At 49.0% G+C, this 27,475-nt stretch overlaps 1 protein-coding gene across 2 annotated transcripts in view; it reads left to right on the forward strand.

Annotated features, from left to right (window-relative positions):
- Positions 1–16,183, forward strand: part of RAP1A (RAP1A, member of RAS oncogene family) — a 39,374-nt gene extending 23,191 nt beyond the window's left edge. For both annotated transcript variants that reach the window (XM_054181117.1, XM_054181118.1), the window contains exons 4-9: positions 2,221–2,289; positions 3,838–3,894; positions 4,813–4,953; positions 9,839–9,982; positions 13,289–13,404; positions 15,458–16,183. In XM_054181117.1, the coding sequence (XP_054037092.1) occupies positions 2,221–2,289; positions 3,838–3,894; positions 4,813–4,953; positions 9,839–9,982; positions 13,289–13,375 (498 nt within the window). In that variant the 3' untranslated portion in view covers positions 13,376–13,404; positions 15,458–16,183. The remainder of the gene's footprint in view (positions 1–2,220; positions 2,290–3,837; positions 3,895–4,812; positions 4,954–9,838; positions 9,983–13,288; positions 13,405–15,457) is intronic.
- The last annotated feature ends 11,292 nt before the right edge of the window (positions 16,184–27,475 follow it).

The raw sequence follows: 27,475 nt of genomic DNA on the forward strand, positions 1-27,475 counted from the left end.
GTCCTGTGTTTTCATTACAATATGGTGTTGTTTCACTGCAAATCCTTCTTATTGTTTTAACTGTTCTGTGCCAGTACGATGCCGATGGTGCGCTTGGTAGTGGTGACAGGGTGGCAGAGAACCCTTCAGAGTTGCTAAGGCAGCTATTTTGCAGCTTCTTTATAAGTGTTTCCTGTTGCAGTAGTTTCTCCCCACTTCTAATGAGAGTAACAATCTTCTGGAGCGTCAGCGGGTGGACAGTATTACTGAGAGCATCCAGTTGTGCACAGTCCTATACGAAACTGGAAATCAAAGTTGGGACACAAAAGCCCCCAAACTGGTAGCAAGTTATAAAGGCCTTGGATCCACGCATAGGCTGAAAACAACCCCAGGCTTCTGTTTCCTCCCTTGGCCTCTCTTTCCTCCTATAATCAATAAAAATAAAGTACATCAGAGATTAAGAATATTACATAGTAAGATAGGTTATGGATGAAGTTGCATATAGTCGTAATTATGATTAGATGTAATTGGTGTGTCTGTGAACACACAAGCACTGGTTGGGATAACAAAAGTTAGAACAGCGATTTATTAGAAATAAAACAATTTGAGAAGAAAATACATGGCTTCAGTTAATTTTCTTTCAGAGCAGTACTGTATTTGCAGATATGAAATAAGACTCTGCGTGTTACAGTAGAAGGGTGACATGTTGTGAGTGGTTTGTCAGGTTCTTGCGCCGAAGGCTGGTTCACAAACAGTTCCCAGACTGGAGCGGTGCAGATGTGACCGACTGCCGTGCTCAAGCGCTAGCCTCCTGGCAAAGAGCAGCCTCCTCGGGACTCTTTGGGTTCGGAGCTGTGCTAAGAATCCTAACGTATAATCTGTAATCTAGAGTTCTTATTGTTGGTTTCCATCGCTGGGGTAACACTGTAATCTGTGTTAATAGTGGTATCTTCTTGTAATGATTTTAATGAGATCTGTTATTGGAAGGGCAGACTGCGACAACCATTCAGTGAGACAAGGAGATATTGGAGAAGCAAAGGCTTTGATCATTAGTGTGTAAAATAGGTTTATTTAGTGATATAGGATGATTTTTAAATGAGGTAGTACTGGAAATCTTTTCTTCTTCTATTAAAAGAAGAGCAAGCCGTGGGGAATTGCTCAGGTTCCAGCACACAGCGCCGTGTCCTGCTTCTGTCTGGCATACGCCACTCTCTGCAAGTTTGCGAGTACTTGTGTGACAGAGTGAACCTTCTTGCAGAAAAATCTCAGCCTTCTGTCCAAACAAAATAGGGCTTCTCGAAACAGGTAGTGACTTCGCAGAATTTGTATTAAAAAAACTCGTGGAAAGTTCAGTTGGCAAAGGATAGTTGGTGTGTTTGTTGATTTTTAAAGAGACAAAATTAAGTGCTGGGATCTTGGCACTTAGTTTTACAAACACCCCCTTGTGTTACAAACATCAGCCAAACCTCCTGACGCTCCCGTGCTGCATTACTACGTTATTGTGGATTATCGTAGGTGGGAGCGTGGGGATGCGAGGAGAAAAGGAGAAGCAAAGCTTGCCCTGCTGCGGACTGACAGCAGCCAAAACACCACGGCAGAGCCTGGCCGTCCCGAGACGGGCCACGTCCCGATGGCAGCTTGATGGGGAATGTTTAGAGTAGATTTGCTTTGAATAATTATGTAGGGGAAGAAAGACTTCCTCTCTGAAATGAATGATGTCGCCTTCTTTAATGGTTTAATACAAATGGAGTATCTGGAGATGCTCCAGACCTAACTTGTTGCTCTGAAATATGTCCGTGCTCCGCTCTCACCCTACTAGGATTTGAATTGAAATGGGGATTTTCCACAGCGTGCTTTTCCACAGTGTGCACATTGCCAGTTCTTCTGATTAAATTTCAAGTCTTCCATATTTGGTGATTTTTATTCTTCTGAAGTTGCAGGCACTGAAGTAAAGGCATTTTTGAGGATACCACCTTTAATGAAAAAGCAAGCAAGCAAACAGTTCATATTTAAAAAAAGTTTTGAAAACGTGCTTGAATAAAGTGATTCTTAAAACAACACAAACTACAAAAATTTCATTTAAGAAAATTGAAAATTTCTATGTCTTTTTCTCTTCACAATTGAATTTTAAAAGCAGTGTTGAGTTTTTGTGCTGTTACTTTTTCATAAAGTGCTTCTTGGTAGGTGTTACTGCTTGTGTTCAGTTCACTTAATTTTTTCACTTCTTTTCTCTCTCTCCAGACTGTACAGTTCGTTCAGGGAATTTTTGTTGAAAAGTATGACCCAACAATAGAAGATTCATACAGAAAGGTAAAATAACAACATTTTCATTTCTTTCAAGTCTCACAGAGCTTGCTTCTTTTCAACAGTGCGACAAAAGCTTATCAGAATGAGAAAGGGTCTCTCTCAGAAAACGTTACGGCTGCATAAAACCACAGGAGGAAGGCGACGGATAGCAGAGCATCAGGCTTGGAAACGGTGTCATGCGGATAATTCCCTGTGGCTTTACAGAGTACTTCACTGGTTTAGAGCCTCCGACTGCAATCAGGCAAATTGTATCAGCTACTAGAAAACTGAATTATCAGGGAATGACAAACTTTGCTGTTAATTGGACCGCTCCCTCACTTAGCTCTGTTTAACAGGAGGTTAAACCTCTGTTACTCCACATAATCAAGATCTTTTACTTTAAATCTCTGACGGCTCAGGTTGAGGCAGTTTGAGGCTGCAGCTCTCACCGTTTGCCTGTTTGTTAGAGGTTACTACCCCTGCCCAGAGATCAGGCTGGTGTGTTTTCCTGACCCGTCACCAGTTTCCAGTTGCGCTGGGGTATGAGCTGTGGCGGGTGGCAGGCAAGTGTGCTGCCCAGACTCCTGCTGGGGCTTCCGATCGACCTGGGGGTAGGAACAGCTCAACCAAACGGGGGTCAAGCTGTTACTCAGACCTGTTTGCTGTCACTTGACGCACAATTATTACTTCAAAACATAAAGATATCGATATTTTCAATGCTTGTGCTATCTGTAACAGCTAGTAAAGAGGATATATACACCATTCATCACAGCAGGCTGTAGCACAGCAATTGCTTTTTGTTGTTTTCTTTTAAGGATGGCTGTTTTGCCATTTAGTTCAAATGTGTTCTGCTTGGTTTGAAGGCATATAAAATTCTTTACGGCCGTTTTGGATGCAGGCTCGTAATTGCTGAGCAAAAGTCCTTGTCAGGATCCCTGACGCTGTCACACTGTGTAATTCTATCAACAGAGCTGCTTTCTTCGCCCGGTTGATGTCAAGTAACCCATTGTTTCACAGATTAGCATAAATGTTACCATAATTAAAGGCACCAAAACATAAAACAAAAATTTGTAGCATTTGTGCCTGTGATAATTAAATGTAGATTGTCATACGAGCTCTGCTGTTAAATTTATTTGACTTTCCTGGAATTACCCTCGTTGGATCTGAGACATTTCTCAGGGAGTGGAAGATTTGCTAAGCCTAACTGTGAGGATCACTAAATACTTTGCTTGCTCTGTTCTTCCTTACTCCCTTCTCTCCCAGCAGCAAAGAAAAACTGAAGTTTAAGGTTCTTCGATTTGTAAGAGTGGATTTTATTTCACTTAAGTTGAGATGTTTACGATGAGCTGCTCATTTAGGCCTTTATAATCAACAGAGTCTTGGAGCATATGTGAGATGACCCAAACACCTGGCTTGGGGTGTAATTAATCCCCTAATGGTGCTGGGGCAGCGCAGGTGGCTGGCTCACAGAAGTCTTTGCAGCAGAAGTAAAAATTAAGCTGATATTCTTCTTGCCTGTCCCATTTCAGACATCGGTTTTAACTGCATTTCTCTCTTCCTTTTTTTCCCCAGCAAGTGGAAGTAGACTGTCAACAGTGTATGCTTGAAATCCTCGATACAGCAGGGACAGTGAGTATAATTTCTTTTTCTAATTGGTATGGAGTTTCTTTGTTAAGAATGAGGGGAGATGTAAAGAGTTGCTGTGCCACTGTCACTTGCCGTCCTGCACCGTCTGCCACTAAGTAAACAGACCTTGTAATGGCTGAGTGCACATCACAGGGGGAGGACAGACTTCCTAAAAGTTAGTTTTATTTAGAAAGCTTTGAAAATTACTAACAGCAGTGCAAAGGCGTGGAAGCAGAAATCGTTGTTACAGGGTTCTGGTGAAGCTTCCTTTCACAGGCGTGGACAAAGGCAGCTCTGCTCTGGTGTGGATTTTCCAGCTTGTTCTTGCATTTCATTGCATTGAACCTTTGAGCTGTTTTCATGCTAGAGATGACTACTATATAATTGCGCATGTTCAGAGGTGATCAGGCAGTGCCTTCCCACGCAGTCGTGCTCGCAGTACATCGTGAGTGTGTGACATCTGGGCCTGTTCCAACGTGGTGTTAGAGGAGAAATTGAATTTCCAGTCTGTATCTGTTGTCTGGGGAATCATTCTGATGGCAGGCTTGGGCTTAACACCATATCAGAAAATAAATGAAAGATCACTACAAAATATGTCAGTCAAATTGTAACACCTTGTATTATGGCTTGGGGCATACAACAGTCTGTCCTCAGATATGTTTTTATTGCTGCTCTTCATCTTTTTCCATTTTTTTCAAGAAGCCTTTTTCTCTGTTAGGGTCAAAAAAAACCCAAGGGAAAGAGATGCGTTAATGCTTTTATTAAATTTGAATGCTTTGGTGGATTTCTGTAAGGGGTGAAAATGTAAATGCATGCTGCACGGTACTATATTCTTGTCTCCGTTACAATAAAAGTATTCCTTTGTAAATGTTCATTAGTTGCATTCACTAGCCAATTACTTTTTAAAATATTTGATTACAGGAGCAATTTACAGCAATGAGGGATCTCTATATGAAGAATGGTCAAGGGTTTGCACTAGTATATTCTATAACAGCACAGTCCACGTTTAATGACTTACAGGACCTGCGGGAACAGATTTTACGGGTTAAGGACACTGAAGATGTAAGTAGAATATTTTTTGCTTTGCAAATGTTTAACGTGCCTTTGTAACCAAGCATACAGGAATTTGTGAGCAAAATTTTTTTAAGAACATCCTTTGCTGTATAGCAGAGTTTTGTGTTGAAGTAAGTTTCCTTCGCATTGTTTGTTATTTGCAGTGTTGCTATTTGAGGTCCAACACCTACTAAGGGGCATAATGAAGCCAGATTTTCAACGTACTGGAAGGCTGACAGTCTTTGGAAATGGTGGGAGCTGACTGAGAAAACTTTTTTGGGTTTTGGTGTCCCGTCCTGTCCTTTCTGCCTTTAACTCCTATCCAGTATTTACATTTTCTTTTTTCACCGTGCTTTAGTAGTACTTTTTTCCCCTCAAAGTTAAGGAAATATAATAGTCGAATTCACCAATAATGATGTTCTTAGTAGCTCTCCAGCGGTCTTACAAGAGACTAATGTTGCTTTTCCCAAATGTATGAAGTGGAAACAGAAGTACAAAGCCGTGACGTTTCCTGAGCGTTGGCTGTGAAGTCTCTGGAGTCCCGGCGCAGGGCGGCATTGCCCTCTGTGCCGTTCTCGTGCGTACGGGTCATAATCCAAGGTGATGAACCTGAACCACACATAGAAAGGACGTGTTCAGTTTATTGACCAGACTGCGCTTGTAATTTAAGTGAGTTTAAGTGTCATTAGCTTTTTTATTTTTTATTTTTGAAATCACTGAATGTTCCTTTATTTTCACTTCTTTGTGTCGAGAGATGGGATGGGAGCCTGGTCCGTCGCCTCCGTTCGATAGATGAAGGAGCCCTGGCTCTCGCAGCATGAAGCAGAGATTCCCTCACTGTAGCTGTGCAGGGTCTCTCAGTTGGGGAGCTCACCTTCACTCAAATCCATCAGAACCAAGACTTTAGGAATTTTAGGTTATCGTATGAAAACATGCTTATCCCTTTCTGAAGGCAAGGAGGATGTTTAGGGGTCTGTGGCTCCCGTGACAGGCATGTGAGCAGGGAGGGTTCCGCGGGGCTCTGGGGTGCCCGTCCCCGCATGGCGGTGGCACCCTCAGACCACCCGCACCCTCCCGGGCTGGTAAACCCACAGCAGTTTCCTTTGTTCCTTCTGAAATTTGACAAAATCTGTAACCCCAAGGAGATCACGTAGTGCTACGTATTAAATGGTTACAAGACTCTGGAAGAGTCTTAGCTAGTGACACAAGGTTGTAATTTTGGTCGTTTAAATCCCTTTTTAAAGTAAGGAAAAATGGCATTCATTAAGATAGTTTGCATTCAGTCCTGTTTGACAGAAGAAAGCCATCTACCGTATTTCCAGTTCAGGCCCCAACTCCTGTGACTGGAACTCCTTTACTTTCTAAGTGTATGATGTAGGTGAGGTTGCCGGTGGCTTTTGCCGTGGTTGCCGTGTGGCTGGTGGAGACGTGTGGGAACTCTCTCTCTGTGTAGACTTCCTCCAGAAGAAGCTGAAATTAATTTATTATTTTTTTTTTTGCCTAACAGTTGATAATGTATTCAAGGGTTTGCCCTGAGGAGTGTGAAAAAGATTGCCTGTTTTTTTTCCACTGGCGGCTTAAAAGTAGCTGCCGCCTTTGATGTCGGTTGCTCCGGGTTGGTGTCAGCCCCTTCACGGCTCCCGAGGGGCTGGGGAGCAGCCGCCTCTTGCTCCCAGCCCCGTTCCACGGCCGGGGAACCGTGCTGAGCACGGAACAGTGCTGGGACATGGATTTAGGGCAAATCCTGGTAAGCCATGTGCATTGTATTTAAATAGCCGCTCAGGAAAATGCAGTTTGCACAGTGAATGGGATGAGCACAGCCTTGGCGGCTGCTTCCTCTTGGATCTTCAGTGTTCCGTGTCCCGAGTGCCTGCTGTTGAACGGCTTTGGTTCCCTCCTTGGTCTAACAAGCTGAACTTCTGTTTATGCAAAACTGATTTTCGTTTAGGTAGGGATTATGCTTGCATAAATCCCTGGTAACACGAGTCCTTCAGTGGCCTCGTCAGAGCCCGGCGCTCCGCTCAGCTGCGCTCGCGGGAGGGGAATTTGCACCGTAAGCTGGTCAAGTTCGTCGGACAATAGAGACTGTTGCTTTCATTTTACTTCAGTGATTTGATTTAATTATTAAAATGCATTTATTTATTTTGTGTTGTGGGGATGTTACTTGTTGAATCCAAGCTGGAGAACCTTTTGAACATTTAAGCCATGTTCTGCTGAGTTAGGAAAACGTGCTCCTTCCTGTATTTAGTTTCAGAACGTGTCTTTTAAAATCCCAGTACTTAAACCACTAAATTATGTATGTCTACCAAAGTTTAAATTCCAGTCTTCTACATGAAACAGTAAATGATCAAAAGCTAGTTGTTTATCAGAGTCTGGTTTGGGCTCTATGATAAACAATTACTACCTTTTGAAATAACCTTATACAGAGTTTCATATCTTTCAAACCTATACTATTTACCCATCTAAGTATCGCTTTTTCCCCCTATTATTTCACATCTTAACATACTTTATTCTTTTGTTGAACATGTTGAAAACACATTTTCACGTTTTGGTACGAGAAAATTTCTCTTAACTATCTAGAAAACTGTAAAGAATGGGATTAAGCTGATACAGTTGTAAATATTTTGTTGGTCTCTGATGTGAAAGAAGCTTTTTTGGATTTGCCTCATCTGCATTGTTACTTCAGATTTCTCACTTAATAAGTAAAATTTATTTCTCAAAAAGAAAAATGGGATCATTTTCTGATCAGTATGGCTGTGAGTTTTAAATACAAAAAATTAACCTTCATTGTAGTTGAATCGGGAAGAGGCTACAAATATTAATGTTGACGTAGATTAAAAACATACACGGTGTTGTAAATTACCAAAGGAAGTGGACGATGATTTGTTTTCCAGCTGGAAAGTACTCATTTTCTGTTCAAAGAATGAAATGCTTCAGGAAATGGAGTGGGGTGCACACCCACTATCAGCAGTTCTTTAGGTTTTTTCTGCTCTCGCACAGCGCCAGGCAAACAGGATGCTGTCGCTGCCGGGGGCCTGCCCAGCCCCGCGCGTCCCCACAGCTCGCTGCGGTCTCGCCGTGCAAAATCCACCTTAGCTCTGGCTCTATCATCCCCTCACATCTGTATGAGATGCAGGTTGTAAAAGCAAACTTTAAAATGATACGTAACGCACGATTCTCAGGCGTGGCGAGTCCTGAGGTGCGTATCTGTCTCCAGATGGCTCTGGCAGTGCGCGTGCTGGAGCGGGGCTGGGTGCCCCGGTGACGGGTCCTGCTGCGGCTGGCACCGCCTGCGGTCTCATCGTCTTGTAGGTAAGGGAATGGCACCCGAGGGTAGGTCGGTTTGGTTGTTATGGAGGTTTTTCCAGGGGCTTTGGGTGTTTGTTGTTTGCTTGTTTAAGGTCTTTTCAATCTATCTGTGACATCTTGGTGGGCTGCAGCCATGGCAGCGACTGCCTGAGAAGCAGAGAAAGCCTTCTGAAATCATAGATCAGGATGCTATTTCTGAGATGTCTTAGTACTCTTTTTCATCTACCTTTTGCCCAGTTTCTTTCTCCTGAAAGAGTTTTAACTCAGTATCTAAACATAACTGATGAAAGCAAGTCTCCTGCTGCTTACACTCACCAATGCTTACTCTGATACTTTCTGAGACAAACGGATTTATCACTTAATGAGCGCAGGCTGCACTTGGCTCTCTGCACTGCGCCAAGCAAATACAGTCACAGCCCTGGTGAGGAGCTGGTGATGTTCAGCAGAGCAGGAGACCCGTCCTGATGGCCCTTGGGCTGTCTGCGGGAGGGCTGGGCGAGCCGAGGGACCCTCCTCCCCTGCAGCCTCATGCAAACGCATCGGTAACAAGCATTTACTGCAGCCAAGGTCGTTTTCCTACGGTATTAGGTTTCTCTGTAGGAAATGTCACAAGGAATCTGGTTTCCCCAAGGCACTTTCTTCCTCCTGAAGGAGCAAGAAGGTGACTCACCCAGACACTTTAGAAAGCCAAGAGCGTAAGGAGAGGGGCAGATGCCCTTTCATCATCTTGAACAAATGATTTGCCTGTATTTGCGTTATGGCTGTAGGGTGAATCTTTTGAACACGTATCAAATGTTTGGTTTAATATTGCATGAAATTACTTATTGGAAGTGATGTCCTTTCAGGAGCTGAGCTGCTAGGTGGTCACCGGTTGGAAGATTAATTATTCTAATCTAAGTATTGAGCACAGTATTTGTGCCTTTTGTAGTGAACATCCTCTCTTCTGCGTGTATGCAAAACAAGTCAGTGGTATGATATTGCGTTGAGATGAGAAAGGCAGGTGGTCTTCTGCACGGGGCTGTGGGAACACGGGGCTGCACAAGACTGTTCCTGGGCAGGGTTTTCAAAGGTGCTTCCATTTATTGTTGTGTGGCTTGACAACAGGTTGACAAGACAGGTCAAAGGGGGTTAACGTATAACGTGTGTTTCAAAACATGTGCTGTGTGTTCTGTTGTCTAAAATAAGATAAGTTAGTCTACTGTCACTTGCAAGTCCTGAAATGCATTTCAGTAGTAAATTAAGTTTTTGGCTAGAACGGTGTTGGATGCAGACACCAGAAGACAAATCTTTACTAACTTAGGATTTTGCTGAAATACTACCATTTGGTTTTACGATGTCCTCCATGTGTTTACTTCTTAGTGAACTAGGGTGTCTATAGTACGGACTATTTCAGCCCTTTCCCAGCAGGCAACCAAATTCCAGTCTAGTTTGTGGGCTCTGCTGAACTTCTGATTTTTATTGTTTTTCATACAGTCTATATTGTCTTCGCCCTGCACCCCCATGCCTTTGTAAGCCATAGCATTACAGTCCATGTTGTACGTTATTTTGCTAACGCATCTCCTGTTCTTTCTTATGTCCTCTCCAGGTTCCAATGATTCTGGTTGGCAATAAATGTGACCTGGAGGAAGAGCGTGTAGTTGGCAAAGAACAGGGTCAAAACTTAGCAAGACAGTGGTGTAACTGTGCCTTTCTAGAATCGTCTGCAAAGTCTAAAATCAACGTTAATGAGGTAACTATCAGCTGTTCTCTTGTCTTTGCTACTTCAGCACGAATGCCACATAAACCAGCATGCAGTCCTTCAATATAGTTCTTAATTGGGAAGATTCAGGATGATTCTGAAATATCAGCCTAAGAAAGGCTTGCGACGCTGTGTATTTAGCTACTGCTTTCTGTTTGTTCTAAGGAGATCTGCTGCTTTTTCTCTGTAGGGGGTGGGTGACTTCTCCAGGTAAGTGCTTTCTATAGCCTGTGGCAGAGGACGTGAGTAGCAGAGGGTCCTGGGCAAGCCCAGGTAACTGGATGGCTCTTAGCTTAGATAAACTTTGTTTGGAAAGTACACGTTTTCAAGATAACTGCTGCCGCTATTCAGAATGCGGATTATGCCCCTTTGTATTACATGCCGTGTTGCGTAGTGTTGGCTGTTGTTTTTGAGAGTATTTGCTTTTCACATTCCTGCTACGTCTGGCTGCTCAAGCAGACATCCCATCACAGTCCTCCTCTGGTAAGCCACTAATTTACTGAGACCGTGTCCAAACATGTATCTGTCTAAGCAGTTCCCTGTGTCTGAATGAGAAACACCTTCGCAATCGGTGTGCCTTTTGCTGCTGCCTGCAGTCATGTAGTGCTGCTGAGGAAGCTCTGCTTGACATCAGGCACCAAGTTTTTATTCGCTGCTGTGAATTATCTGCCTGTGACAGAAGCCAGGTTTCCAGCCACAAAAGCTAAGGTGACCCCATTGAGCGTCGCTGGTGTGGTGCCAGGAGATAACTGGGACCGTTTAGGAGGCTGTGTGATAAGCAGGAGCAGTAGGATCTTGGACTGGCCCCAGCGTTAGTTTGGCAGCTCCTGGGACATGCTCAGCACAGCATTTACCCGGTCGGAAGGCAAGGGAGCTCCAGTCTGCAGGAATTGCAGCTCCTGTGGTTGGGATTAGCCTAGCTGTAGCGCGCACTAATCCAACCCGGTAAATATAGCTCACTGAGCTAGACTCCTGCCAGAAGGGGTTTTTTTTTTTGTGTTTGTGTCTGAGCTGTAGTAAAACTACAACCGTTAAGCAAGAATCTAGTGGCTCAGTCATTGAACAGGTCACCATGGAGTGTAACAAATTCTGGTTTATTTGTATTTCCACAGTTTGTGGCAGAGACTGACCTCTTGTTAGCCAACGGCGCCTTAAAGCTCTCCCGAGAGCTGTGCCGGGGAGGCAGAACGCTGAAGTGTCCTGGGGCGAATGCACGCCCGTGGCTTACATACCATCATCCTTAACGTGTGAATCCCGTGTCTCCATATTTCCCTGTCCTGTCTACTGCCTCCAGTGAGACTCAGATCATAGAGAAGAAAATTATTATCTGGAAGATTAGTTTCTGGTTTTATTGTGATCTTAATTTTCTGTTTTTCTGCCAGTTTATATTGTCTGGTTATGAAAAGCATAAAAGCTGAGGAAATCAAAGAGAAGAAACACAAGCAACTTATTGTACTGGTTATTTGTTTGTTCTGCTGGCTCACAGGCTGGGGAAGCGTTTGCATTTTTCTGGGTTTGGGGGGTTTTAGCGACTTTTGGACTTTCTAACTTTGTTAAAATCTAGGCTACAGTATGATAAATTTCTGTGTGCGTTTGCTGAAAGTGAAACAAACCTTTCATACAGATGCTAAGCTTTTAACACAGGTGAGAGTCAGGCTCAGTAGCAGCGCTTCAGATGTCTTCCTGGTGACCTGTGTGATGCTCTTGCACCACGCTGACTTTTCCCAGGATAGTGGCATTCCTGAAACCTTGCTGTGACTTCATTCCTGTACCCACAGTCAGTACTAGCGCCGGAATGATGTAACTTTAGATTTTTTTTTTGGTGGGATTTTTTCCCCTACCTTAGCCGTGGAAGGTGAGAGGGGTCTATCGCAACACCTTCAAGGATCTCGTGTGGCAGAGAAGAGCTGGTTGGTGCCTTCAAATATTCAGACCCGTCTGTACATCATAATCATGTTCAAATCACCTTGGCTCTGCTTTATAAAGGCTTAAATCCTGAAAGCTCTTTTGCATCAGCATAGAAGATGCCACTTGTTAATTGATTTCTCCTACGGAAACTTTTTCTGTCTATCTCATCTGTCCGCTTTTCAGCGTCTTGGCTGTGTCTGTTGGAGGGCACAAACTGTGACTTTCGCCTTAGGCTGACGGCAGAAACCTGGAGCATTAAGCTTAGTAAAGGAGTAGTGTGAGCAACTCGAATGCTAGTATACAATAATTTATATGAGAGCTTGATAAAGCCACCATCATGTTCATTTCTTTTGAAACTGTTTAACTGTGCACTAGTGCTTTTTCATGGAGGTAATAGCCGGAAAACCTTAACTTTCCAGTTGTTGCCATTTTTTATAAACTGGTTCTTTGTCTTCTGAATTTCCTTGGAATCAACAAGAATTTGTGAGCTGTCAGCCACTCCAGGAAGGAAAAAAGTAAACAAGGACAAGGGTGGAGCCTTCTGAAGGTTTAAATATTTCTCCTCAATACTGTGACCCGGCTCCAAGCATTTTTGCAAAGCTCATTTTGCTATAAATGGGTTGAGTATTGCTGGGAAAACAACTCACAGCAAAAGTGTTCACAAGAAACTCGTCTCTGAAGCTGAAAGAGGCCCCTGTAATCGTCTCCTTCTGGAAACGTCTGAGCTCAGGGCAGATGTTCTGCTTCTCCTTGCTAATTTTATTAATAAACTCAAAGTATTACACTAGGCAAAAAAGTGAAGTAATTAAGAGCTTGACTTTTTTTTTTTTTTTGCAAAGAGGAATATTAACAGCGCATCCTATGCAGCGGGTGAATGAAGACCCCCTTTGGAGGCAAAAGCCAAGGAAAAGGGATGGCCTTTCCCCAGGGTGAGATTATGCTGCTGCTGGCACAGCCGTGCTCTGCAGAGACACTCGCCAGCCCAGGGACCACCAGTGGGAAGATGATCCTTAAGGATATTATGCCTGTCTTTTAAAAAACCTTTTGTCGTTCCCCAGTTTTCTCCCACTTTTCCAAAGCATGGGGTTTGTTGCCATTTCATTGCCATACTCTTCCGAAGCCTTTGGTCACATGCAGAGGGAGAAAGCTGCGTGCTGCGGGATGAGAGCTCACAGCTCCCTTACCCTCTGCACACTGACGTGAGCTCTCTGCTCTCTTGTGCCATACGCAGTTGCTTGAGAAACATGTTTAAGTAAACGCAGGCAGTTTAACTGAATTTCTAAGACCACAGCCTCCAGGAAAAGAGTATCAGCTTGCCAACCTGCCTAATTTGGCACTTGCATGGTGTTTTATCACTTTGATTTTTCAGTTTGTGTTTTTCATTTTCAGATCTTTTATGACCTGGTCAGACAGATAAATAGAAAAACACCAGTGGAAAAGAAGAAGCCTAAAAAGAAATCATGTCTGCTGCTTTAGACTCCCATCGTGCAGCAGCTCTGAGCCAGGTAAGAGGTGTGAATTCCACCCACAGCTCGGGACCCTGAGCGACTCCCAGCAGAGAGAGGACTCGCTCCCCTTCCCTCACTCCTCTTCCTTTGGTCTGCTCCCAAATATAAAATTCTGCATTTGTTGGACTTTCTAAGAAAAGACACTTCTACTGACTGACCTGGCAGAGGAATATCTGCTTCTCTCCCTTTCCCCTTTTGCTTGTGTTGATGAGTGCGACGGAGCAGGAACTTCCCTTTTACTCTTGCAGGTTCTGTTTTGTGACCCCGTGCTCTGGGCCACCATGGCTCAGTTTTGCTTCCTTTTTATCCTCTGCTGAAATGTGGTACCATCTATGTATTTGTGTTATTGGTGCAGCTGCCGTCCCGGTCCTGTGGGGACAATGGCAAATTGTTTTGGGTGGGATGTGGATTTCAGTGGCGCAGAAATAAAAAGCTGCCCACCAAAAAAAAACCCCAAAACAAAAATGAAAAAAAAAAAAACCACCCCAAGGTTGGACATAGCTATAAATAATCTTCCTGTGTATCTTGGCAGGGTACTCCATGTGCTTACAGCTCTTCTCTCGTGCTCCCAAAAGAAAACAGCATTTCTGTAGCTTCAGGTTTTGGACAGAAATACCAGCCAGGCTGCCCGCGAGCTGGTGGCGTGTTGGCACGCATGAGCTGCGTGGCACTGTCGGAGGCAGGGAGCGTGCGGGGTAAACGGCCCGTCTGGGCGCTAGGAAGTGAGGAGCGGTCAGAAGGCAAGTCATCGTCCCGGGTGGTGGGTGCAGCACGAAGCATGTCCAGCCTGCGAGGCAGCGGCAGGAGTTGGGGAGGAATGGACTCTCCGCAGCGCTAGGGCTGGGCCGGCTGCCTGCGCGACCCGAGCCTGCACAGACCAACAGCTTCTGGCGACTGCTGTGACCCGTCAGAAGCTCTCTGTTCTGTTCCTTAGTTTCATAAATAGGTGCAGTGTAGTGGGCAAAGCGACTCAAGCACCCTTGTCCTACAGGGTTTAAAACAATCTCCTGGTCGTAGAAGGATTTCGGGGATGAATTCCTGAAAGCAAGTGGCTCCGTCTCTGCCAGATCTGAAGTTCATGCTGTAGATGGCCATTTATGTAGCCCGGGTTTCACTGAGCGTAGGATAAGTGGAGCTCTGCAGTTAACCCGGCTTCTAATGACTTGTGCTTTATTGATTGATGAGTCTCTTACCCTGAGCTTCGAATGCCAGAAAAGAATAGCTTAGGGTTGTGGGGAAACAACGGCTTTAGGAAAAGCGATTGAGGAGTACTCTCAAGTGGCTTTTCCTGTTCCTCAGGTGATATATCTGATTTTGGGTAGTGTGGTGTCGCCCAGGATGAGGTGGTCCCTGCCGGGCTCTGTGTGGCTCTGCCCGGGATCCCACACTGCGGAGCCCGGCGTAGCGCCGGGACAACTGCTGAGGGAGTTCCTGGGTTCAGTCAGTCGCTGATGAGCCTGCTCGTGACGCTGACTTCTACCCACGCCCCCAGATCTGCTCTGGGTGGTCAAAACACTTCACGGTGTCTCTCCCATTCTTTGTAAATCTCTTCCCAGTTCATTGCTTGTTGTTACAGCTGGAACAGGGCTTGGGGAGGTCTCCAGCTCATTAGAGTTTAGGAGCACCTCAGAGACGTAAAAGATGAAATCCCTCTCGCGTAAATTGTTCATCCGCTGCTGAATTCCAAATCCTCTTGAAGGCTGCCAGTCTGGTAACGCAGAGGAGCTGCCGAGCGCTGCGGTTAACCCGGCAGAGCGGCGGGGTGGCGGCTGGCTGTCACTGTCACTGCCCTGCGCCGGGCAGGGCAAACAAGAACTTGTTTCTCAGAGTTACAGTTCCCAGAGTCTCCTTTCTTTCCATACCTGCGAACTCGGAGGACGGTAGGAACAAACCCCGGTGCTGGAGGAAGACGAGCTCTTCCCGCTGAAACGCGGCGTGGTTTTGCGGGGCTGGGTGCGGGCCGTTGTCCGGGGAAGCTGTCAGGAGATCCCTCCTCTCATGGGCAGGACGAGCAGCGTCCCTCCATCATCTCTTTCTTTACTTTTTCTAGATTTGCAGGAATGAAGAACTGTTGCCTAAATGGAAAGTGCCAGCATTCCCGACTTCAAAACCTTATGGAAATTAATAACATATCTGAAGAAGCTTCTCCTGTTTTTATATACTACGAGAAGAATTTAGATCTTAAAATGGTTTGCACACAGTCCCCGGAAAAAGAAATTGCTCTGTGTATATCTCTTGGAAATCTAAGACAATAATACTCCTCCTTTGCAATAGCAGTTAACAGATGTGAAAAGAAATATAATTGACTCTAGTGTATGATTATACAAAGGAGCATGGATGCATTTCAAATGTTAGATATTGCTACTATAATTAAGATTTCATATTGACCCTTTTATCATAATTTCTCCCCATCAAGCACTAAAAACGTTCCACCATTATATTTTATATCTATAACTATAGATATATATTATCTGAAATTTCCCTTTGAACTCACTGCAACAAATAACTTTTTTGAGTCATTGACTTCATTTTATATTTAAAAGTTATGGAATATCATTATTTTCATTCTGCCATTATATTCTAATTAAAAATGTTTGTGCATAATGCTTTGGAAAAATGGGTCTTTTATAGGAAAAAAACTGGGATAACTGATTTCTATGGCTTTAAAAGCAAAAATATATAATATACTAAACCAACTCTAATATTGCTTCTTGTGTTTTACTGTCACAGATTAAATTACAGCTTTTATGAATGATTAAATTTTAGTACATTTTCATTTTGTTTCTGTGTTTTTGTTACGGTTTCCAGGCTTTGGTTTTTGTACCTTTTTTTTTTTTTTTGTGAATTCCTCTTCCATTCTGGTAGATGGAGTATTTTGTTAAAGCAAATCCCACCAGTATGTCGTTATGCTGATGCGATGTCTTCACGCCCCCTCCTTGTTGGATGTATTTAATCATACACACAGTGAAGTACAGAAAGCTACTTTTAATTAGTTTTGTATATTCTTTTGAATGTTTAACGATTGTATTCTGCAAAAAATACTTCCTCTGTACAATTATTTTTATATGTACAAATTTGGTTAAATGCTGTATGAAGGTCTGACTTCTACGATGCTCCTCGGTGTCACGCGATGGTGTCCCTTGGGGTGGAGTCCCCGTGGTGGCAGTGCCCGTGCCGAGCAGGAGCCCGCGGTGATCCCTCACGCTCAGCGTCTCGACACGGAGCTGTGCAGGTGAGAATTGGTTCTGTCTAAACACAATTTCAACAAAGCAAACGGTGGCTGTACGTTTCTAGACAAAATCTGGCCAGCCTTACCTGATCCGCACAGTCAGCTGAAGGGGTTTCACTTTCATTTGGGGTTTGTTGGGGTTTGTCTCTTCCCCCCCCCCCGCCAATGCCTGTTGGTTTCATAGAGTTTCAAAGAGCGGGTATGAAGAGACCCGTGGGTGCTCTGCCCCGATCCTCCTGTGTGTGTGCAAGTGAAAGAACAGCTCTGGGAGCTGCGGGGCCCCCGTCCCGTCCTCGGTGTGACGCGGCTGCAGTTCCTGCAGTGTTGGAGGACTTGCTCCTGCTTCGCTTCTGCGTAAGTGAGAAGAGAAATGTATCTTCACAGTGGAGAGAACTCAGGACCGACTTTGTCCTGGTTGTTTAAATGGGAAATCTAAATGTGAGAGCTGGTGAACAGTTGTTCCTGGACCTGTTGTATAGTTTTATTGGAAACCAAGGGGGAGAAATTTCTATAAATAGGTTTTTCTAAATCTGTGTTACTGATGCAGCTGAATTATACAGAGATCCCAGTTTCTAAATGCAGCCCAGACTGGATGAAAATATTTGGATGATGATAATGTGAACACATCTGCCTACTTACAAGCTACTAGGACAAACGTAGTTACTTAGCTGGTTGTCTTCAGCCTACCTTTGCGCTTCCTTTTTCAGGAGGAGCAGAAGCATGGTATTTGCAGGTTGGTTATCTTTACTAAATGTAAAAATATTTTAGTAATAAAGTAATTTTAATGTACCTGCTGATTGCTAGATGTCTCTTCTATAAAAATGGAAACCTAACCTGAATTTTCTAGCCACGGTGCGGTACGTAAGTTCATCACACCCGATTTCATAAATGCAAAGTGTGTTTTATCTGGAAAAGCGGGCGATGTTGCCCTGCTGCCGGCGCGGCTGGGGGGGCGCGGGGACGGGGCTGCTTTGCCGTGTCCCTGCCCAACTCTGCGTCCCTGCAGCGGCTGCCGCCGCGCAACGGCTTGCTCGGGGGGAGGGCAGGCGAGTCCGGCCCCCGCCGTGGCACCGTTTGCCGGAGCGGGCTGTGCTGGAGCCCCCCGGGCCGGCTCCCAGCGGCGGGGGGAGGGGGGGGCGCGGGGGCGCCGCGGGGAGACGCCGCTGGGGCGGGGTGGGGGGGGGCGCTGGGGGCTGCCCGGCGGAGGCGGGGGGGGGCCGGCGGGGCCCGGGGCGCTCCGCCTTGCGGGACGGGCGGTGAGCGGGGTGCGAGGGCTGCCGGGAGCGGCGAGGGGCGGGAAGCGGCTCCCGGGGCTCTCTGCGCCGCTAGATGGCGGTGTCGGGCAGCGGGTGAAGGCGCCGGGGACTCCCCGCGCGGGGTGACGGGGTTTGCGGGGTCCGCCCCCCCCGCGGGACCCGCACCGCGCCCGCCTCCGCGCTGCCGGGCGGGGTGGTTTGTTCCTCCTGGGGCTTTTAGCACAATAGCCCCGGTTCTGCCCTTAGACGCACCGCAGCAGGTGACACGGAGTTTTGTGTCCAGACAGCCCGTCCTGAAGCACTCGGTGTTTAATCTTCCCCTGGGTTAAAAATGGGTTTGCTGAAGCGTGTCCTGAAGAAAGAGCGGAATAAAAACCTTCCAGTAGTCACTTGCTTCCGCTTGTGACCAGCATCCAGTCAAGCAAAGTAACATTTTGCTCCGAGGAAAGGAGCACATTTAAAATTTCAATGAAGCCCCGCAGTCCCCAAAGTCATCCAGCTCCTATTTGTGTTGATTTGAGCCGTGCACAAATTCAGCCCCTGATTCGCTGCTGTCTGTGCAAATACGCTGTTCTTGAACTTCTCAGTCTGTATTTATCTATTTTCTGTGTTATCTAAAGGTTATTTTAAACCACATTTTCCCATCTAATGTAGGTCGGAGCAGATGGTAAGGGCCTGGTAACGCCCTGCATCGCCAGAAAGTTGTAATTGCAAGTTTTCATTTTGATCCAAACACACAAGCAGGAGCTGTGGAAGGAGACGTCACGTCTTCAGGAAGAGCAGCGATGCTGGTGCAGGAGAGACGTGCTGTTGCAGAAGTCACCAGAGCTAATGAATGTTTTATTTATGTTGCCAGGACTGGGCACTGAAGAGCTGAGATTGAATTTTTCGGCAGACACGGTGCCGCTTCAGTGCGTGGCCGGGCAGGAGCCGTCCCTCCTCCCGCGGATGCTCCGCAGCCTGAGCCCGGCCCCGGCTGCAGCGTCGGCCCTGCCGCTGCGGAGCATCCCCGGGCTCTTCCCAAACCCAGACAAGCCGGCTGCAGGAGGAGGGAGAGGAGCTGCTCTGGGAGGTCCCCAGCAGCATCACGAAGTGGCAGCACAAAAGAAGAAAATGCCCAGCAGCAAACCCAACGCTCGGCCGAGCTCAGGGCCTCTGGGGCTTCCTGGACTTTTATCTGGGCTTCGCTACCAGTGAAGGCGTTCAGCCGCCAAGGTGCCGTGCGGGGTTTGTGGTGGTTTCACCCACCACTCACCTGGAAAACCAGTTCCCCTTCCCGAGGGTGCTGCTGTGAGCAGGGACAGGAGCTGCTCCTGCTCCTGCTCTGCTGCCGGCACCTCGGGGGCTGCTCTGCCCGCGCCGGAGCCGGGGACTGGCAGGTTTGGCCAACGTTTGCCCTCCGAGTCCCCAGCCTGGGGCAGCTCAGTGCAGAGCCCCAAGCCAGCTCTAGAAACAGCCTAATTAGAGGCTATGCCAGGGCTAATTAGCCATGCTGCAAGCTCGCAGTTGCCCTGGCACAGTGCTGTGCTAACGTGGCTGCTCCTGGCCGGGCTCTGGGCTTCAGCTCAGTTACTTGCTAATCCCAGCGTTGGGAAACAGCATTTGTATTATCCTGGGACTGAAACAAGCCTTTTCTCCCTCACTTCGCAGAGAACTTGCACACAAGTAAACTCAGCTCATTCCTCATGTCTGTCAGCAGCTGGCAGAGGCCAGAGCGGTGAGTGACACCCCCTCATCTACAGCGTCCGGGATCCTCCATCCCTCGTCTCCGACGGGATGCGCTTCGGAGGGAGCAGCAGGGGAAGATTAAATCAATTGTCAGAGATTTTGGACAAGTCAGTGCCGCAGCTGGAGTTGCAGCCCTGTGCGGAAGCCCAAGGTGCCCGTCCTGCTGCCCTGGCCTTGCCAGCTCTTGACCAAATCCCGATTGCACCAGCGCTTTTGGGACAGAGGAATCGTTTAGACGAGCCCGACTCCGCCGTAGCGCTGGCCCCGGCACGGCCGCTCTCGCAGTCCCAGGCAGAAGCCCGAGTTCAAACATCCATGGCATTTTCTTTGGGTGGTGCCCGTGTTTAAGGCCAGAAGCCACCCTCTTTGCTGGTGGGTCGCGGTGGCTCAGGGGTGCATAAGGAGCCCGTTGTGCCGCGGTGGGAGGATGCTCCGGGCGCTGGCAGCGCTCCCGTGCTCGTGCCTGCGGGCTGGGCGGCAGCAGCACGGGCACGGACGGCAGCTGCTCTGCGCCGCTGCGGCCCCAGATCCAGCAACAAAGGACAAATTCATGGGGCCGAGCACACTGGGGCATTATGGAGCCCGGCGAGGCAGCGCCGGCAGCCTCTGGCCGCTGGCAGTGGGTGACGACCACCTCGTGCTGTGCTGAAGGACCACCTTTGCTCGCAGGATGCTGCCGGGGGCTCCCGGGATTCGTTTCCATGGAGCACTGTTTCGCAGCCAAGAAACCTGAGAAACCTCTGGGTGTCCTTCAGAACGACCCCACGGAGAGCAGCAGCCGCCGCCAGCTCAGCTCCTCGGCAAAATCCAAGTTAACAATAATCTTGCCTTTTTTTCCCCGCAAGTATTTTAAATACAAATCAAGCTTCTTGCAGCCCATTTTGAGTGAATTACGGTGGAGCTGAGTGGAAGCAAGCGGTGCTGCAGCTCTGCTGCCCTTCCCTCCCCAAGCGCGTACAAATCATCAGCCAAACTGACTTCAGATGCGTTACCCCTTGGCTCAGCCTTCCCCGGGCTCGGTGTGTGGATGCAACATTTTGCGGGGCACAGACATCCAGCGTCCTACGACCATTTTTCATTTAGCCGTGGAAATAAGCAGTGTCAAGCTGCCGCGTCAGCGTGGCTTAAATTCACAGGAGAAGTCATTTGATTTGAAGCAGTTTATGTTATTAAATATGACTGCACAGGCGCCCCTGCGGGATAATCCCGTATGATAAATGATGTTTGAAACGAGGGAGACCCGATCCTGGCTGTCTCCCACACCGCGCATGGTTCATCTGCAGGAAGAGGGAAAGGCACGGCGTAATCCCGGAGCAAAGGGCAGAGGCTGGACTTTGGCAAACCCGCAGCTCAACCTGCGCCGCCATCAGCCCAGAGCGTCACAGCAAAGACAAACTGAACTGGAGCATCTTTCCATAACGCAGCAAAGCCAACGCTTACGTCCCCGCGGGTTTCTCTCCTGTAACGCGCTCCTCGGTCAACTGACTCTCGATATTGTCTAGTGCAAAGTACCAGAATTCTGGCAAGAAACATAAACGGCAAACAGAAGCCTCTTGTTTTCTGAAATCCCACTGGAAACATACATGAATTTAAATGGAAATAAGAGAAAGCATCCATTTTCTGCAGGACTGCGGCACAGAGAGGTGCTTATTTGTCCTCTCAGTGTATCGCAGGCCGTGACTGAGCAAACGATAACACGTGCTTTGCTGCCCTTGGAGTGAAGTTTTCTGATCTGAATGTACTGACTCAGTTCTGACATGAAAATCCATTCAGGGCCCTGGTGCTGGGGAGGATGAACGTGCCCGTTGGCCGCAGCCGCTGGCCCACAGGTCGCTCCGGGGCTGGGAGACAGCGCCCGCACCCAGCCGGGGAGGGCAGAAACACCAACCTCCAGGAGGGCAGAAACACCAACCTTGGTTTAAGAGAAACCACGTTGAATGTATGGTCTTGTCATCGGTTGGGACTTCAACAGTTAACTCTTTCAGTGCCCTCTCTCTGCTTTTCTCCAAGAAACTCTCGATGTCCTGTTCCTTAGCGGTTGTTTAAGGGTTTCCTCATTACCAGTGAACTTTCAGAGCTCTTCCAAGACGTTAGAAGAACAGAGCATCCTCAGGAGGTGGAGTCGAGCTAAAGGAGTCCTCTAACAATGGCCCCAGCTCTCTGAAACCCCAGAAGCAGAGTCGTGGCTGCTGGGGGACGGCAGCCTCCGCTCCTGCCTTGGCAGGTCGCTCCTGCGGTCGCCGACGGAGGGGAGACGTGGGGAGCCTCTGCCAGGAGCTGCGGCCGTCAGCCCCAGCCCCAGCCAGGTTTTACGAGTCAGGATGACAGGGGAGCAGAGCAGAAAGCATGGAAGCTGCTCTCGGGGCTGGCGTTCGCGGCTGCTCGGGCTCCGTGCACCTGAGCCATGCAATGTCGCTGCGTAAAAACCGCCGTGTGATGGTGTCACAGCTGGGCTGTCCCGCAGCACATTTCACACCAGTTTTGGCAGAAGCGGGACCTGGATTTGCTGCACTCCTGAGCTCAGGGTATTCCCCTTTATTCCATACATAATCAGTGCCTGATCAGCAGCCGACAGGCAGCTTTTGGCCCTCTCCTTCTGAAACAATCGGTGTTTAGGGCTTGACCGGGAAGGATTCGGTGTGAGATAAGCTTCCCAGAGTGGGGCCAGGACTGAAGTAATAACTGAATAAGTGTGAGGTGGCAAATAAGACACGTAAGGATGAGTCAGAGCAGCTGGAGGCAAAGCCACTGCCCTTGGGAAGGAGGGAAAAGGCTCCTCGGTGTCTCTCCGCTGCTGGGACCGAGCTCTTTGAGCTGCCAGAAGCAGATTTTCCAGGGGAAAGGCTGGGGAGGGGTTTCCCCGGGGGCTGTGCTGGGGTGCCCGGCCCCGAGCCCCGCTGCAGCCCGCGCTGGGTGCAGGGCTGGCACCCGCCGCTCTCCCGGGGCTCGGCCCCAGCGAGGGAGGCACAACGTGCCCGAACACCCCCTGGAGCTGGGGCTCAGGGCCAGCCGCGTTCCCGGTCGCTGCAGTCAGGTGCCTGCCCCTGGAAAATGCGCATTATGGGAGCTGTGCATTCCTAACGGGGTTGGGGGTGTGCTGTTGCCGTCTCACTTCACTTCTGTTGGATTTCCCACTTCCTTTAATTTTTTATCAATCTGTTTGGTTGCTGCTCTCAGTAGAGACGGCTCTATGGGAAGTAGAAGAAATCAAGTGTTTATTTTTAGAAACTGAAAAAAAGAGTTCAACCCAAGGCAAATACAATTACTTCAGGTTGCACGCAGGCTTCTGAGAAGCAAAGAAGAAATATTTTCTAAGTAGCAAATGCCCTAAAGCCCAATGCCATGAAGCCACTGTGCAATGAGAGCATCCCTTAACCATTTGAGGAATAGATTTAATTCCAGGGGGGTGGGAGCTGTTGCTGGCTGCCTGCTCCGGACGCCCCCACGCTGCAACCCAGGATGTACCCCATCCCACCCCATCCCATCCCACCCCATCCCACCCCATTCCCTGGCACAGGGGAGCCGAGCGGTTGCTGCTGCTCCTGGCAAAGCCCCTCCGCCTCTTTCAGCCCAAAAGCTGCCTCCATCCTCTGGGACGTTTTTCTGCTTGAAGGGACCGCACCGATGCTATTCCTGGACCAGTTTTAGGGCATGTGTTGCCCGAAGCTTCTGCTGGGTTGTTTCTGGAGAGCTCGTGGCTGGGGGAGACAGAAGGGGTGGGGGAGAGACTCCTCGGCTGGAAGCTTTCACTCTGTAATTATCCTGAACAAGAGACTCTGAGCTAAATCTCTGTTTCTCTCGCTCTGCCTGAGCGAACACAAAGAGGAGAAAAGGACTGAGCCAGACAATTAAAACAAGCAATAAAATTGCACAGAGAGGTCCGTGGAATGATTTTTCCTTGACACGCTCGCCCCCAACAAGTGCCACATGCCCTGTGTATAAATAGCAGCTGCCCAGACTTGCTTAATCATCCCATTGTTGCTTTATAATATTAATTAAACATTCCTCTGGGATTGTTTGCATCCTAATTAAGTCGGAACTTACAAAAGACGGTGAAGAAACCAAACAAGTGTGTGCTGGGGGATGCACAACCCGATTTTGCTAAACTGTGTGCAGCTGTGTTTAAAAAAAAACATTAAAATTGCAGGAGGACTGGGGTTAAAAGCATTTTTAATGGTCAACAAGGATGAGGACTGTTTGTTTAACTGCCCTTGGGGATGGAGAGCGGGTCTTTGCTGCGGGGGCGTTTGCAGGGAGAGCTGGGGGCGGCTGTCTGGGCGCTGGAAGGGACAAGCGTCTCCCCCCGTCAGCGGGACACGAGCGAATCGTCCCTGGCAGAAACCTCCGATATCAAAGGGCCAATTAATCCGCAGCTGCTCCACGAGGGGGGACGGGGACGGCGGGGGACAAGGAGCTCCTTGAATGGCGTTCAGCCGCCCCACGCGGGCGGCAGCTGGGGGCCGGGGCTGCAGCATCGCCGCCTCCCGCGGGAAGAGGAATCCAGAAAATCCCCGCGGGGCCGGGGCTGTGCAGGTGGGAGTGGGGCAACTGCCGTCCGGCAGCGGACCTGCGTCAGTACCCGTGTGTGATAATATTGTGTTGCAGCGCGATGCCGCCTCGCTGACCTCCCCAGCGCTGGTGGAGATCCAGCCGGGGACATCTTCCCCGCGGGAACGAGCCACCACGGTCACGTCCCCGGCCTGCCGGCTCGTCCTCCCCATCTTCTCCTTTCATGTAGCCAGGAAGACTCGAGCACATTGTTCCCAACTCAGACTCATGCACCCTGCAGGGATGTACTGTGAATTACTTCCCAAATTATGTGAGTAATTAAAATCAATGAGAGGGTATCCTGTTAAATAACGTAATTAGATGAGCGTAGCAAGCAAGATGAGTGCAATAGCGTTTTTGTTCTCCTGCCTGGAGACAGCTTTTAACTCTTTCCCTCTTGTCTCTTCCCGGGAAAGGCAGGCAGGGCTCCTCGGTGTGTCCTCGGCCGTGCTGCTCCGCACGCTCCGCTCTTGCCGATGCTGGGGTTATTCCGGGACCTCCAAAGCCTCTGCCTGCTTCCTCCAGGGCTTCTTCCAGACACAGGATTTTCTTCCCCCTCAGCCCCCATCTCTGGTACATGGAGGACACTCTGGCGATGCTGCAACTTGAAGCCCATGAACTGAAAAATCAGAGACAATGGAATTGACCATCCACTTTAATTTAAGACTGAGGCAAATGAAAATAATGTCTCATCACTCCAGTGACTGGAGTGTAAATGGGGGGCCCCACGGGGTGGAAATGAGGATTAATCTCGAGGTGCATAATGAATTGTCTGAGCCCTGTGGACGAGGCGCAGCCGCAGGTACGCGGCCTGGAGGGAATCTCCCGGTGCCGGCTCTTCCCGCGGCGCGACGCGGGTGCGGGGCTGGGAGGGACGCGGGGCAGCTCGGGCTGGGGCAGCCCAGAGCGAAGGGCTCGGTGTACGGACATGGACGTTTACAAAGGCACCGTAGGTTTAACGCGTTGTCTTAATGCCAGAGGAAACTAAGCGGCTGGGGAACCCAAGTGCTAGGAGTCATTTTTGTTCTATTTCTGCCTGTTCCAGGCCAGGGGCTGAAGCCTCAGCCCATTAAGAGCCACATGTGGGTAGTTCTTTCTTTCTGCATGGAGTGCTGTTAACTCCGAGGGGGCTGGGGTAAGGGTAAAGGCATCTGGCCAGATGGCTCTCATTGCAGGGCTGGGATCTAAATAATTAATTTATAGTATCGTGTTCTTGACTTTGCTGTCTCCCAAAGGAAGCGCTGAAAAGTCCTTAACTCGGTGCTTATTTTTTCCAGCTGCGATGTGCAGAGAGGTGAGTCTACACATTCTGTTTTATTTTAAGCTTGTTTGTGATTTTTCCAAGGTAGTGAATTCTTGCAAAGATGTGTCACATCTAATTGCAGTTGTCACATTAAATCATATTATGGCAAAAAACCTGAACCCCTGCTGGGACCATAATCCCCTCCGGTAGGGATAGGAGGAAATGTACCTTTGACATGCTGCAGGAGTGACAGGTTGTTCCAGAAGAGATTTCAACGCGCGCACAAAGGGCATGAGCTTCATTGAGCCCTCGCCACGCGGCGGCAGACGTGTCCCCCGCCCGGGTTGGACGCCAGCGCCGTCCCCGCCAGGCAGCCACCCCATCACCCGCCGTGCTGCTCGTGGCCTGGGGCCACTCCTGTGCCTGGGGCTCGGCACAGGGCGGCCAGAGCCCATCCCGTCCCGTCCCGTCCCATCCCGTCCCGTCCCGTCCCGTCCCATCCCGTCCCGACCTGCCGCCTCGCAGCAGGGCAGGGTGGCACCGCTCTTCCTGAGCAGAGGGCGAGGAGGTGGGAGGAATCGCCCGCCGGGTGTTTGCAGTAAACCCCCAGGTTTTGCTGTTTTACAGATGGGGTAAGAGTGGCTCATCCCGTCCATCTTAGAGTGATTTAGAGGTGCCATAGAACTCTGCAGAAGGAGGATTTTAGCTCCGCTTTTCCTGACAATGCATCTTATCTCCAGTGAATATCCCAAGACTCTGCAGCTGCAAGCAGAGTGTTTGTTCCCACTCATGTTAGGAGACACCTTAAGATGGCAAATAACACAGATATTCCGTGAAAAGCTCAGCTACTTTTGCTACCAGCGCTGCTAACGCCAGTGATGTGTTTGAAAACCAGGTGAGCAGCAACTAGAAAGATCCCCTTTTGAATTCTTTTAAATCCAGGGGACCCAGTCTCTCCTTTTTAGAAGCAGAGCTCAGTTCAGGGTACCAGAAACTCTGTACAAAACCGACCACGACTCGTTTCCCCACAATTAGCAGGAGCGCATGCAGATCAGGCAGCTGCGCGCACAAACGCCTGGCCTTTGGGTGCAAACCCTCAGTAATTGGTCTGGAACGGAATGAACAGACCAGGAGGGGGAAAGTCTGAGCCGGTCGCCCGGGAGAGCTGCAGCCGAGTGACCCCAGAACGGGACCGAATGCCCGCAGCGTCCTCGGGGCTGCGCAGGGTTGTGTGATCACGGCCCCGGGGAAGGGAACGTGCTGGGCACTGCGAGGACGTGGGCAGCGGTGGCTCCCAGGGCCTGAGCGGCTCCTTTTGCCCTCGCAGGGGTGAGGGAGAGACCAGGTCCCCCAAGTCCCCAGGACACTTCTCCCGGCTGCCTTTGGCCCTTGGCGCTGGCTGACAGGAGAGCTCCTGGGCTGGAGGCGGTTGGCAGAGCCGCGGGCACATGGACGTGCTCGGGGAGCGTGTTCCTTGCCACGTTACACCACTGCCCGCCACGGCCGCTGCCCACGCAGCTGCCAACGCGGCTACAGAGTCACTAACTGGGACCTCATTCCATGCTGCCCTTCAGGAGGGACCTGGTGCTGCAATGCCTTCAGTCTGGAGCAGGGGTGAAAGATTCCGCAATGTTCCTGCGCTCTGGAGACACCCGTCAGTCCTCTGAGGAGCTTTTCCAGCCCCAGAAGGTTGTAACAGACCACGGAGGACAGAAAATACAATGCAGGGGCCTGGAGCGACCCTTCAGTTATCCCAACTAGGCGAAGGCAGGTTGCTGTCAGCGTAAGCACTTAAGAATAAAGCAACTGCTCCATCGGGCAGCGGCTTTTCTCAGCCCCAGCGTCTCCCCCCCGCTCCCTGCGCTTCGGAGCGCTGGGAGGTGACGGCCGCCTGCTCTGCCAGCCCTCAGCCCAGCGCTGCCTCCGCGGGGCTGGACCGACGGAGCACGGGGACTAATTAAACCTGACAGAATGTCACGTTCGTTATCTCTAGGTTCGAAATGTCACATTGCTCACTCCAGCCCGATGTCGCGAATGCGGCGAAGCCCTCTGGGAAGGTCCAGC

This window comes from Rissa tridactyla, chromosome 21, assembly GCF_028500815.1.
Source record: "Rissa tridactyla isolate bRisTri1 chromosome 21, bRisTri1.patW.cur.20221130, whole genome shotgun sequence".
NCBI classification, from domain to species: Eukaryota; Metazoa; Chordata; class Aves; order Charadriiformes; family Laridae; genus Rissa; species Rissa tridactyla.